This window comes from Tiliqua scincoides, chromosome 1 (genome assembly GCF_035046505.1).
Source record: "Tiliqua scincoides isolate rTilSci1 chromosome 1, rTilSci1.hap2, whole genome shotgun sequence".
NCBI lineage: Eukaryota > Metazoa > Chordata > Lepidosauria > Squamata > Scincidae > Tiliqua > Tiliqua scincoides.
The window spans coordinates 184,850,217-184,864,411 of NC_089821.1; the positions used below are offsets into that span (position 1 = coordinate 184,850,217).

Genomic DNA, 14,195 nt, shown 5'->3' on the forward strand with positions numbered 1-14,195 from the left:
CTGACCCTAGGTGGCAGAGAGGAGTTGCCATCAAGAGGTGCATGGGAGGGGAAGGGCCAGAGAGAGACCAGACCGGGAAGGAATCCAGCTGGAACGAGGAGTTCTATGAAAGACTAGAACTATTCAATTGTAAAAATCCCTACGGGGTTTAGAACAGCCTGCCTATGTAAACCGCCTTCGATTAAAGTCTGAGGAGAAATCTGATGACCAAAGAAAGGTGGTATATAAATACCTGTATAAAAAAAATAAAATGTCTGTTCCCAACCTCTGCCAAGCTCAGACTAAGCTCATCTATTGAAATTCTGGTTTTTCTGTGAAGTCGGAGAATTTAAAACCTTAGGCATTAAAAACATCACTTCCTGTTTCCTGGAGAAACCGGAAGTTGCGTTATTTCAATAGCTGACCTCAGAAACCCCTCTGGAAGCAAGGGGAGCGAAGCTCTGTAACGGAACCCCGTAGATGAAAGGGCACACCTGTATTTTCATGTCTGTTGTCACTTTCTTTTGGTCATGGACAGCGAGTATTGTATGACAGCTAATGCAGTATGGTCCTCCCATTTCATATTGGTATGCTGTGTGGATGAAAAGTATCAGAAAAAGTATAACAAGGTTTACTGCTAATTAAAAATAGCAGCATAAACACACTTTAAATTGTTCCCTGTTTGAATTCAAACTTGGAATAAACTGCCATGAGTTGGAATGTGATGGTTTTATGTGTCAAGTTTTCTGCTCTGGTAACATATGTTTAGCTTCTTTGTTACTGCTCACTTAATCTCCTTTTTCCAGTTCCAGCAAGACTTTTTTCAACTTTTAGGCAGTGGGGGGGAGATAGACTATAAACACAAACCTACTGTTGCCTTCTTGGATTGAAATAAAAGAAGCAACTTTTCAATACAAGGGATTTCCCCTCTTAACAGAAATGCATCTTCAGAATTTTTCCCTTGATCTGTTGGAGAATAGAGAGATACAAGGTACATAAAACTTGTGTGATTTTTCTGTTTTTTAGCTGTAATGACAGATTCATCAGAAAATTACTGCATGATTCAAATTTCAGTGAAATAATTTTTCTCTTATAGGTATAATAAAGAATGGAGGTGTGAAACCTAATATCATCCCCTCTTATGCTGAATTAGAGTTTTACTTGCGTGCACCCTCATTAAGAGAACTCTCTGTCCTCACTGAGAAAGCAGAAAACTGTTTTAAAGCTGCAGCTCTGGCCACTGGATGTGATGTAAGGTTCTTAACAGTTGACCAAAATCCTGTTTAAAGTATAATATAAGCTGTTTTTCAAATAAAACTTAAAATGCATCTTAACTAATTAAAATACTTTAATTGAGAGTTTAGTTTCTTTGTTTAGCAACTTTATTTAGCAACTAAGTGTAAACTTGTTGTGTCATATTCTTCATACAGTAGTAGTTCTGAACTGACCAGATTTAAGCCACGTTGAATTCATACCACTGCCTAGATGGTATTTTGGACATAGCAGTAGTATTGTGTCAGCTTTATTAAAATTTTTGGAAGTGCTGACTAATGCAGCTGGCTTGGGTGCCCTTTGGCAGATTAGGCAGATATTATAAATCCGATAAATAATAATAAATACATAATTGTAATTTATGTATTGTTAAACCTGCAAAGAAATGCTCTTGTTTTTATTTATATTTAATAACCTGCTGGTTCATTTCTGAAGGGTTTTTTGTAATTATAATGCAAGGAGGCATAAAGAATTGACATTTCAGATCCTGAAGGTTGTACTTGAATAATTTCGGTGGAACTTTCTTCCATACCTACAATTAGGATGTTGGTCTGCCAGGAGGCTCCTTTTTACATTTTGAAAGTGACATTCTCCATTTTCATTATGATTTGGAAAAAAAATTCAAATCAAAATATGAGCTGGAAATAAAACATTCCTTTCTTGTTCTGAATGATAATGTGGCATTCATGTTCCATAACTGTAGGCTTTGAACCTTGAGGGGGAAGAATACCCCTAATCAATTACTAAAGCTTCTGTGCACACTTCCAGTGCAATCCTATGTGTGTCTACTCAGAAGCAAGTCCCATTGATAATGGGACCTGCTCCTAGGTAAGTGTGTATAGGATTATGGCCTTTGAGAGTAAATTGTGGGGTTTGCTTCTGAGTAAAACATGCATTTATGTTTGCATTGTAAGCCCTTTAATTCAGTTTGGATCTGGTACTTTTTTGAAAACCCAAATGTATATCTCTTTTCTAGGTGGAATTGAAAGGTGGGGCACATGATTATTATAATGTACTTCCTAACAAGAGCCTGGAAAAAGCTTACATTGAGAATGGAAAGAAGCTTGGCATGGAGTTCATCTCGGATAACAATTTGAATGGGCTGTCAGGTATTATTGAAATTCTTCCATGTTCACACCCTTTCAAGTTCTTTCACTCCAGAACACTTTGCCTGTATTTTGCTACTTTTCTGTGTTATCTTACTGTCTTCTGCTCTGCTCATGAATAAAACTAATATTTCTTACATTTGTTCTAATAATAATAATAATAATACAGGTATTTATATACCGTCTTTCTTGGTCCTCAGATTTCTCATCAGACTTTAATTCAAGGTGGTTTACATAGCCAGGCTATACTAATTCCCAATAGGGGTTTTTACAATTGAAGAAGTTTCTGTCTTTCAAGAACCACAACATTACAGATGGATATTTTATGATCTGGTATTGCATTCTGGCCTCCATTTTCCTCCCACACAGGCTGACAGCGGCCAAAGAGCAGGTGGAATAACTCGGCTAGGCTTGTCAGCTGCTTCAAGGTCTCACCGGTGCCAGTGGCCTTGAACTGGCGACCTTCAGATGTTATCTTGAGGCAAACCGAGGTTCTACCCTCTAGACCAGACCTCCTGCCCATGTCTAGAAAGACATGTAGAGTATTTTTATAAAATACTGCCCCTCCCCCCTTCAAAATTAAGAACTGCTAGTTTTTGTGTACTACAGTGATCTTCAACCTTTCATTCCAACACCCCAATTAATAATGAGACTGGGGACCACCAACACCAGTCCTGCTGCCCTCCCAGGGCTGCACTGCCCATTCTCTGCCCGCCCCATTTCCCCCTTTTTGTCTTTACAATAATCCTGGGAGGTAGCAGCTCTAGCCTGAGCAGAGCTGACGTTAGGAGCTGGGGGGAAGATAGCAAGAAGAGGCTGTGCAGGATTACATCAAGAACTCTGTTTAGATAAGACAGTACCATTATTGGATTGGATCTAAGCCCTCTGGCACACAGTGTAAAAGGTTGCTGCTAGATTGCTGTGACCCCCCCAACAAGGTTTTGTGACCCCACTGGGGTCACGACCCACAGGTTGAAGAACACTGAGGTACTGTATTAAGCGTATCAACACATATTGTTGGACATATGTGGAAAACCAGACTTTGAAAACCAAGTTTGAAAGAAAATAAAATTGAATTAATTCTGCACATTTAAAAAATTTTCTTTGAACCTGTATATGGAATAACAGCCACAGGGAGAAAACAAAAATCTTAGCAAAGCTGTCATTTAAACACAGAAGAGAATAATTCAATATGAGCAAATATGTGGAATTGCACAATTCTCACAGTATATTATTTCCTTAAATATAAGATCAGAACTTCTCAGTGCAGAGGGCACACAGCCTGGGATTAAGTATATAGATTAAGTTGTTGGTAGCCCTTCTAGGGTTTGTGCTCTTAAAATCTGAAAGGTTTGGCCTCTTCCCTAGGTTCTACTGACTTTGGAAATGTGACCTTTGTTGTTCCTGGGATTCATCCCTATTTTTATATTGGCTCTGAAGCATTGAACCATACTGAGCAGTACACAACAGCTGCAGGTTAGTATGTGTTAAGTGAGATACCTCACTGTTTTTCTCTTTAAAAAAGCCAGTGTGAATATTACAGTGACGCTCCATGGAACTCTTTACTTGTTACATTCCTGTCATATTGTCTCTTCAATTAGTTTGTTATTTAACCTTACAATTACCCTGTGAAGTGGATTAGACTGAGTGATAACCACGCTAAAACAGGCGCTTGAAACCTACGTTTGCAATATTGTAAACTCATACTCTAGTTCAGCGATCTTCAACCAGTGTGCTGCGAATGGTCTGCATGCGTGTCATGGGAGTTTGGGAGAGGGTCATTTACTAGTAGGGCCATTAGGGAATGTGAACCTCCCACCAGCAGCATGGTGTGCTTTATCAATTGTATATAAAAAAAAAACAAACCAAAACTGATGGTGTCCCTTGACAATTTCAGCACCTTGTCAGTGGGCTGTGAGATGGAAAAGCTTGAAAATCACTGCTCTAGTTATTTTCTAGAAGGGAACCTGCCTCAGTAAAATCTGTTTATGCCTTTTTCAGGAAATCGCTAGATACTGTGGCATGGATACAGTTTGGAATAGCTGGTGATCCAAGAGATTTATTGAGGCTAGTTTCTCGACATGTTTCAAATTGTACTTGCTTTTTCCAAGAAAAATTTGTTTACAAATCCTTTCAGAGTTAAGATACAGCAGTAAATTCAGCATAAATTTGGAATAAAATGTGGCAGTTAGATTCAGGAAAAATAGCAGGACTGACTGTCAACATCTTTGCTAATGGCCAAAAATATTTTTGTTGCATTGAAGCAGTAAAGATGCTCAAACCCATCTCAAATCTCTACCTGGACAAACAGGAAACTTTTAAAAGTGGTGGGTCTGTTATGGGGGCAGTTATAAGAATAACTGTCCCTGTTCAACCCAGTATAGCATCACTCCATTGGCTGTTGCTGATTGTCTTCTGCTTCTTTAGTTTGAGCCCTTTGGGATATGAAACTATTTTCTCTTTCCTATTGCTATGTAAATCATTCTTTTTGTTGAAATGTACTACATAAACATTCTTAACATTGACAACTAAATGAAAGAGTCCCTCCTGGCTTATTGAAGAGCATGTTTAAGGCTGCAGAATAGCTACACAGTATACTCTTAAGAGAATCTGTAAAGAGAATTCTTTGTTATATTATTTCAGTTGTATTCTTGATACTGTGTTTAAAGTATTTTGAAATGTTGAGCCATCACAGATTGTTTAGATTTGAAAGACAACATATACGTATGTTTAATACATACTGCTGGAAATACTTGAGGGATAAAGTGTACTAACTTTTCTTACTGTTGCTTTCCATTCCCCCTGTATTTTTTTGGCAGGTATTTTGATTCCTTTTTGCTCTCACCTTGTGTTTTAATTTACCTTAGGGTCAGAAGAAGCTCAGTTCTATGCCTTGAGGACAGCTAAAGCTTTGGCAATGACTGCCTTGGATGTTATATTCAAGCCAGATCTGCTGGAAAAAATTAGAGAAGATTTCAGAATGGTGAAGCTGAAAGAGGAAGGCCATTTGAATACACCTGAAGATGGAAAAGGATCTGTCCTTGGTATTGGAGCAGCATGTGCATCTCATTGAAGCATGCAGTATATTTAAACTCAATCAGTGCAGTGCATTTAAACTCAATCAAAAGTCTGGAATTGCTCTACTTGAATTCTAGGAAATGTTTAGAGCTGGAAAGTTGCTGACATTTGAGTGGCACAACTAAGTGACCTCAGTATATTTCTCAAATGTTATTCTCATGTAGTTGTCTTAATTTGGCAGGCAGAATTACAAGATTTTCTGCAGTGATTGAAATAGCTTAGCTTTGCAAATTTCTGCAAGACAATTTTTGAATTGAGAGTATGATGGCTAGAAAGTAAAGCTGGCTTTTCCTCATAGCAGCTGTTCTCTTACTGAGCAGCTGAGAGAGGCGTTGCATATTTCACTTACTGTATATAAAACCAAATGGAAACAATTGGGAAAAGCTAATGTAATTACGTAATCTTTACATACACAAGCAAAAATTTCTATGACATAGAAGCCAAAGGTTGATGGGTTGTTCGCAATAGTGCCCAGAGTTTTAAGTCAGAAATGACTTCTAGTTCCAAAATCCCTCACGCTTGCAGCAAGGCATTCAACATTTGGGTATTAACAGCGTTTTCCTCTTGATAATCTGAACTTTTTTGAATCGCAATCACCTTATCACTTTTGTGATATTTCACAATGTAGTAGGTAGGATTCCAAGCCTTCCAATTGTGTTCAACACCATTTCCAAGTCACATGTATTTCTTAGAAGTTCCACATATACAGAAGATTCAGATGAAAGCAGCTTACCTGAAATTATAGTTCTTTGAATGGTCATCTTGGCAGATGCAAGACTGTCCTCTATGCATGTCTGACTCCAGTTGTGGACTCTCTCTTAAAGTGCTACAGTTTGAACTTGGGGAATGATTCTCAAACTGAGGGACATCAGTGTTCTCCTGCCCTCAAGAGCACACAGTGTGCAGAGGGTTTCGCCTCTTGAGGGTAGGGGATAAAATGTTCAGCAAAGCTCTGTAAACTTCCAACTCTGACTCTGCCCATGTGCAGAACTTCACTACATGTGTCTGTACAAATGACCACTTGAACTACACTTACAGGTAAGCAACATGTCCTTTTTCTTTTGGGTTTTTGTTGTGCTTCAGGAAAAGAAATCAACTATCTGGGATTGCAACAAATGTAGGAATCCTTAGACAATGTTTGCACCTTAATTTTGTTCCATATTTATATTCCTGTTATTAATTGCTTATAATGTTGTTGAAGTTTGGCTTCATTGTGAGATCTTTATCAGTACCCAAGTGATGTTGAGATAATAGTATATTCTTTGGAAGATCTCTTAACACAAAAATAGTATGCATGAGGTATGCTAAATGTGTTGTTGGTGAGAGTTATGAATGGATTTGTAATCTGGCCAATTGGTGGCAGTCCTATGAAGAAAGTCTAATCTAGGGGGACACCAGCCCCCACCTCTCCATTTGTCCAGTTTTTCTACCTCTAACAAGGAAAAGAAGTAGACCTGGGATGTTGAACTGTGGTGGGGCAGCAAATGAGAAGAGTTCAAGCAAGGCTAAATAGTCACACTTCTAGAGCTGAGCTTTAGCGAGCTTTGTAGCTCAGGTATGCTGGTTTGAGCCAACTTTGCAGTTGTGTAGTAGCCAGCCTTGTCACAGGTCTTCTTAAGGGTGCTGAGATTTCAAGCTAGCTTGGCAGATGGTTGAGAAGGTACTGCTAAGGCTCTTTACTTAAACAGATTCCCTCAGGTATGAACTAGTTCGTTGTTTCTGACCCGTGGTACAATTCAGAATACATATACATCTAGTCTTTTCATACTGTTCAAGTACTAAGAGGCAAAGTTGAATTTCTGATCTTCTGGTGCATGACAGGAAGTTGGATAGGAATCTCTTTATTGGACCTGGCAACTTCCTGGTGGATGCAATACCATCACAATGTTGGGCACATTCAAAGTTGTTTTATTTTGCAACTCCAGGGTTATTACTTTCCGGAATGGAGAACTATAGGCCATCAGAAGGTGACAAGTTCTCCTGGGATCAAGCAGTCAAGTTTGGTATGGGCATTTTTTTCTAGAACTTGTTTGTTTACAGATACGATTTCCAAAACAGCAGGAATGTCACTTGCATTTGCTTGATTGAGAAAAATTGGAGAAGTTTTTTTCAAGAAGGAGGCATCCCTCTCTGCACCAGAATTGGGGCTTCTACCATACATAGAAGTGTTCCGTTAAGCACCTGCCAGTTTGATATCCCGGCTTGTTCAACAACTGTGGTTAGAACAAATTTGGATGCTTTTAACAAGTCGCAGTTAAACAAATAGAAGCTGCTTATTTTTTCCCTTCAGTTTTGAAGTGTCAGTGCATGAGACCAAGCTTGTGGTACTAGCACTAAACCATGGCTTAGCATTATATTTGAATCCAACCTTAGAGCAATGATAAGCATAGCTTGGAGTAATGGATGTAATGGATGTAGAATTTTGTGGAGACCCTAATCCTCAATCTCTGAACTTACTGGTTGTGCTTAAGACAGGCACTATATAATCAGGGTGGGAGCTACAGGTGTACCAAGTATAAGGGAAGGAGGGTCAGAACTTGAATAGTTCAAAATAGCCCTAAACAATTTGAGGTAAGATTTTGCCATGTTTATGTGGATCATAGGATCCTGCCTTACACTGATAGTACTGACTTAGATGGACAAATAATATCAACACAGAGTGATAGCAGCTTTCCAGGGCTTCAGAGAGGAATTTTTTTCTCCCCTACTCAGAAATGCCAAAGATTGAACCAGGAATTTCATGTGTTCTACAACTGTCATGGCCCTTCCCAAACTTAAGGAGACATACTAAGCAAAGCAAGCTTAGTATAGCTATCATCCCTTGACTAAGACTCAACTAGGCAGTTCTCAAAACCATGGAAAAGTCTTACCCCTACTCTGTACAGAGGTCTGCACCATGTATCCTATATGACTGGTTTGATAAAGTGGTAACTCATTGAAGATCTAATTTCATGAGGGAGTGTGGGTTTGAAGCAGCAGTTAGGAGTTAAGAAAGCATTTTGTGATATCTCCAAAATAGGATAATGTGGAATAGGATGATACGTTCCCTACATAAGGTTTTCAGAGATTTCTACCTTATCCTGTAACACCATCCCACACCATTGTAGAGGATCCCTTGACCCTCAGGAGTGGTTCAGAAGACTCAGGGAGCTTACCTGGAGTAAAAGGGTAAGATAACGTGTCTAAGTGCTACTTAACAATATAGTGCTGAGAAATGTTTCTCATTTACTTATTTTTACCCTCCTTGTTCACATCCCTTTATAGTTTATGCTATGTAGTACAAGCTGTGGCCATCAAACCAACTTTTTTTACAGTTCAGCAAGAGATCAGTTACATCAGCCAAGCATAGTTCTTCTCACAGTGTAAAATAAGGGAATATACAAGAACCCTGCCTACTGTTTACTGTTCAGAATCCAAAATGAGAATAATCCTGTTTTCATTATCACTAAGGGTGAGTTTGCATATTTGTTTATTTTTATTTTTTTTACCTTCAGGGAAAGCTTAGTGTGAGCCATAAAATATTTATACTTGGGGGGGGGGTGTTCTTACACATGTATTCCCCCATGTTCCTCCAGTGCTGTAGTCTGAGGTACATTCATACATATGAAAACAAGGATTTTTCACCATATAGTAAGTTCATTGTTCCTTTAGTTGTGTAATCTTGCACTTCTGTAAACTATAAATGTCAAATAACTCAAAACACCAACTCTTTTAGATCCTTGATTCTCTGAACTCCTATGATTAGTTGTCTTCTAATTAAGGTGATTGGTGTATTAGGCATATCTTCTGATCTCGTATTACAACTTGAGAAACCAACACACCGTGGCCTGTGTTGTCTACTGTCTTACTCCAGTTTATACATCTGAGGAACTTTATGGCACAAGAAAGCACTCTTATTTCCTGTCCTTTTCAGGAAAGTTGACCATTCAGTTATGGTGCTGTGTAAGGAACAATCTCCACAACTTTTTTGTGTTACCCATTTCTTCACTATGTCTTCTCATTTGCCTAAGTCTGCAATCCTGTGCATGCTTACCTAGGAGTAAATCCCATTGGACACAGTTGGGACTTGCTCATGAGTGAATATGCTTATGATTGTGCTTCAAAGAGTTTTCCTCTGAATGTCAGCTTTGTATTCTCATCTGTCAGTTGGTCCAACAAAAGGATGCCTTCAAAAGTCCACATTCTGTTGAAGTTAATAGCAAAACCTCTGCTGATATTAATGGATCTATTACTCTTTGTCCATATCAGCATATATGTCCATATGAAATGCAGTATTACATTTTTCTACTATTTCTGTCAGGAGATTTTCATACATATTGTTTTGTAATGATTTGGCACAGAAGTTGGACAAGAATCACACACACGTGCATAACAACACTTTTTGTTACTTTACCCCTTTTGTCTCAAACAAAATGTCAATCTAATTCGGTATTTTTAATGTTATTTGATCCATTTTGACTGACATCAAATTAAATGATGTTGTAATTAATTTCAGGAGAGAAGGTTGTTCTGAAGGATTACTTTTCTCCAGGAAACAGGGTCATGTTGTGACAGTGGGGTGATAGGAGCCATTAGTACCCAGTCTAGCGGGACTAAGGGCTTCTAAAGCACTTGTAAAGGTGCCCCAGCCATTGTGTAAGCTTTACTTGCGATTGAACCCTCTTAGTACCAAAGGTGGACTCAGTATTTCATTGAGCTCAACTGTTGCTTTGCTCAAAGTGGCCATACTTGTGCTACATAAGCATGGTGTGGGGGAGATATTAAAGTGTTAACATCGATTGAACTCTACCTTCTTATAGAACACTAAATTCTGATACTATCTGCCTGCAGACTGTTTACAGTGGGCAAGGCTTTCAGCTTTAGGATGGCAAGGAGCTAAAGCTGTATACTCAAGTCTTAGAAGGCAGTGAGGTTGTTGCCTTCTGTTGGGGCCCATCCATTATGGATTGTGCTTCTTACATTCAGGAAATCTCCTGAGTGACAACTGTTTGGGAATTTTATTATCATTATTTCTGCCTATTGTTGTTTGCCATTATAATGTTGATATTTTCACAATGTCTTGCTTTGGGGGAAGAATGCAGCAAGTTTTTGTATAGTAGCTTACATTTCCAGGTGAGATTATAGCATCCCTTCCCTGGAAAATATCTTCCTAAACTGTCCTTATATGAACACCTGAGAGAACAATTGAATTTACTGTGAACATTAGTGGAATTTACAGATTGTCCTGGCCCTAACTAGGCTACAGTTTTCTTGACATAATTTATAATAACTAAATTTTTATTTGATCTTTGAAGTATATGCATAAAATCTGACAAATTCTTAGATCTACTTGTCAGCTGCTAATACGTTAGTACAGTGTTTCTCAAACTGAGTCATGAGCTGATTTCTGGTAAGCTGTGGAATGCCACCCAGAACCACCAACACTTCCGGGTAGCTGAGCTTTTGCGTTTTTAATTCAAAAAGCCCACCTCTGGAGCATGTTCTCGCAGATTGATGTGTTTTTGTCAGCAAGAACATACCCTGGAGGCTGACTTTCTGCATTTAAAAAATGCAAAAGATCAGCAACACAGAAATATTGGTGGTGACATATCATCATGCAGTGTGGAAAAGTTTGAGAACCACTGCGTTAATATCTTTTGTGTTTGCATGGCACAACGTAGGAAAACAAATGAAATAAACTTAAAACAATAACATTGCATGCTATATAGATAGTATTGCCCTCAACTTAACACAAAGGCTAAGTAGGTTACTTTTAATGTTCAAATAGGATAAAAAGAGGTTTGACTTAAACCTAATAAGGCTGCATGGGAGCACTTACCCGTAGACATTCCATGCAGTTGCTATCTTGTTTTTGAAAAAACAGCAGTGTGATGGCTGTTTGTCTGCACTCTGCAGCATTAGTGCACCAGTGGTCTCTGGCTGCAAGAGAACGAGCTGCTGGCATGCTGATGTTACTTGTGAATGGCCTGGTATGAACATGTCCTTCTTAAAGGAAATGGTAGCTGAATAGAATAGCCGCATATGTAAGTGCTTCCACACAGTCCTTGGCCTTCTGAAATTCAACCAGATGCAATATCGCTTGCAATAGCTGAGCCTTGGGTGGTATCCTTCTTTTGTGGGACAAGAAGTGTGTGTGTGGCTGACTGAGGCATGAAGGCATAAGCCTGTCCCATAGGCTTATGTTTCCTGAGAATGTCTTGCTGATTAAAATATCACCAATCTTCGTCATGTGCAATTGCTGTGATTTTTTTTTAATATTAAACCTTTTCAGAGTTGTCTCCTACCTAGTAGTTTATACACCAGTGGTGGAAGTTTTTTTGGCAAAGATGTCATCAGTAAAGGCCGAAATATGAGGGTAATTCTCTAAAGTACATACAGTAACAACATACAGTACACATGCCCATGCCCCACATTGGTTCTACTGAATTAAGCCAGTCAGGAGGCTCAGTCTGACACAGGTTTCCCTGCACTACTGTCCAGGCTTACCACACGTACTCCACTGCCCGTGGCATTTGCAGTATACACTGTAGGGTTAACCTTCACGCCATGGAATTTGGCTGATATTCTCCTGAACTGTTGGGTAGCATCAATTGTTCCCAGGCTTTCTTAAACAGAATGCCAGTTCAGATCAGATACCAGTCTTTTTCCTGGATCTAGGACAATGACCCAGGACAAATGTGCTTTTACAATTATACTTTAGGCTGTTGTATTATAAATTGTGTATTTGGCTTTTTAGTGTCCTTGCTGCTGCTCCAGAAAATCCCGTATGCTCTTGAAATTTCTGTCTTCAGTTTTAAGAATGCAGAAAATAAAAACCACCAAAATCCTGTAATATGTCAGATCAGTAAAAATGTATGGCTTAATGGTGATTTAATTGTACGAACATGACAGCCGAGGTGCACAAATATATTTCAAGGGTTTGGTGATCTATTCCTTCTGAAGGCTTTTATCTTTGCAGACACAATGTTTTGCAGTGACTATTTTTGAGGAAAAGTTATATTTAGGGGTTAAAGCAGCCTCCTGTGTCATCTGTAAATGGAATTTTTATTTGGGTAAACATTTGTGCTACAGTACAACTATTGATGCAAGTAACTTTGCTGAGCATATTGTATTTTTACTGGTATTTTTTTTTGTGAGCCACTGCTGATTTGCTATCACTTGACTGTTTTGTACATTCACTGTTATGCTGGTATGCTATGTATAGTATTTCCTGGCTTGTAAAAATAAAATTATTGAATTGTATCTTGTGTTGTATTCTTGCAGATGTTATAAGCAATATACAAATTAAAAATAAGAGATGTGGAAGGTATCAGGGAGCACTATCAATTAGTGAGCTTTCCTGGCCATGTGAATCTGGTAATCTCCTTTGATAGCTGGAAAGGGGAATACTATATTAATTTTTATTGCTGATTAGTTAAGACAGCGGTTCTTAAACTTTTTGATCGCCTTAGCCTTTTACACTCCCAAAACTACACTCCTTTTACACTCAGGGAGCCTCAGAATGTTGGCTCAAACCAAGTAGGAGGCAGATGGTGGGCTTGTGGAGACCCAGAGCTCCTAGGAGCACACTTTGAGAAACAGTGGGCTCACTTAATGCAAGGCAATAAAGGAGCTTTTCTGCATAATCACATCAGTGCTCTCTAAGGAAGTTGGCAAAATTTCTGGCAATTTATGTGGCAATCAGGACTTAATGGTGTTGCAGAACTCCCCTCTTGTCACTGGGACACTAGACAAGTCTAGTGCCAGAAGAGCAAGAAAGCCAGGTATGGCTAGCCATTTTTGCCCCTTATCTATAGCCAGTGGGCATGAAATGCGCATTGGAACACTCTGCCATCAAATTTAAAAGATTCGGCTTGGACAAGACCCTGGCACTTGAGGTGCCTTTGCCCATTTCAGATCCAGTATTGTTGCCTAGTCTTATGGACAGATGGGCAAGTTCAGCTTTAACACAGTATAAGGTTGGATGGAAAAGAGATACTCCAAATGACCAGTGAGGACTTATGAGCTAGGCTCTTTTTATTACTTGCAAGTGGACTGTCTTTTTCCCAGCCTGTTCAGAGAGCAACAATTTAGACAGGAGAGTTACACCTTTATATAGCATCTTGTTGGTTGCTTTTCACTCATTGGTTAACTTCAATCTCTGCAAGCGTTTTCCTATTTTTGGCATAAGCAGACAGCAGACAACCAAGCATCAGAGCGATCAGCCCAAACAGTTCTTGTGTTGAAAGAGGCACAACTAGTTTCCTGTTTTTAGTGGGCCTGCTGAGGCATAACCAACTATCTGGTTCTGGGGTAGACCACTAAGGCAACAGTATTGCCACACTTTGCTGCTGTAGCTGTAGCAACTAACATTCTACTCTACATGCTTCAGACCACCACCATTTTCCCATTCTACATTTTTGACCGCTCACATTCAAGAGTTGGTAAACTGGTAAACCAACTAAACTAGCTTGATATTAGATACTGTGAAGGCTGTCTGGACTTAAGTGCAGAGCTAGCATTAGGATGAACTGAAATGGAGGAAGAAAAGACTGAAAAATATGTCCAAAGTTGCATTTTGGAAACCAGTTGGAAATGTTAGAAAAATCTTGAAAGTTTTCACAGGGTTCTCTTTCTGAGGTTCAGTCTGGCAACTTGATTTTCAGATTGGTTTCAGGGAATCCTGTCTAATGGCTGGTTGAATAATTGCAGTGCAGGGACTTGCTTGTTCTTCAATGGCTGAATCACATATCAGTAGGTGTTTCAAAATGGTGTTTGCCT

General features: G+C 39.1%; 1 protein-coding gene across 1 annotated transcript in view; it reads left to right on the forward strand.

Moving 5' to 3' along the window:
• The window catches only part of PM20D2 (peptidase M20 domain containing 2), a 28,389-nt gene extending 15,712 nt beyond the window's left edge, over window positions 1-12,677 (forward strand). The window contains exons 4-7 of the mRNA XM_066612624.1: window positions 1,076-1,230; window positions 2,228-2,360; window positions 3,726-3,833; window positions 5,225-12,677. Coding sequence (XP_066468721.1) covers window positions 1,076-1,230; window positions 2,228-2,360; window positions 3,726-3,833; window positions 5,225-5,430 — 602 coding nt within the window. The 3' untranslated portion in view covers window positions 5,431-12,677. The remainder of the gene's footprint in view (window positions 1-1,075; window positions 1,231-2,227; window positions 2,361-3,725; window positions 3,834-5,224) is intronic.
• The last annotated feature ends 1,518 nt before the right edge of the window (window positions 12,678-14,195 follow it).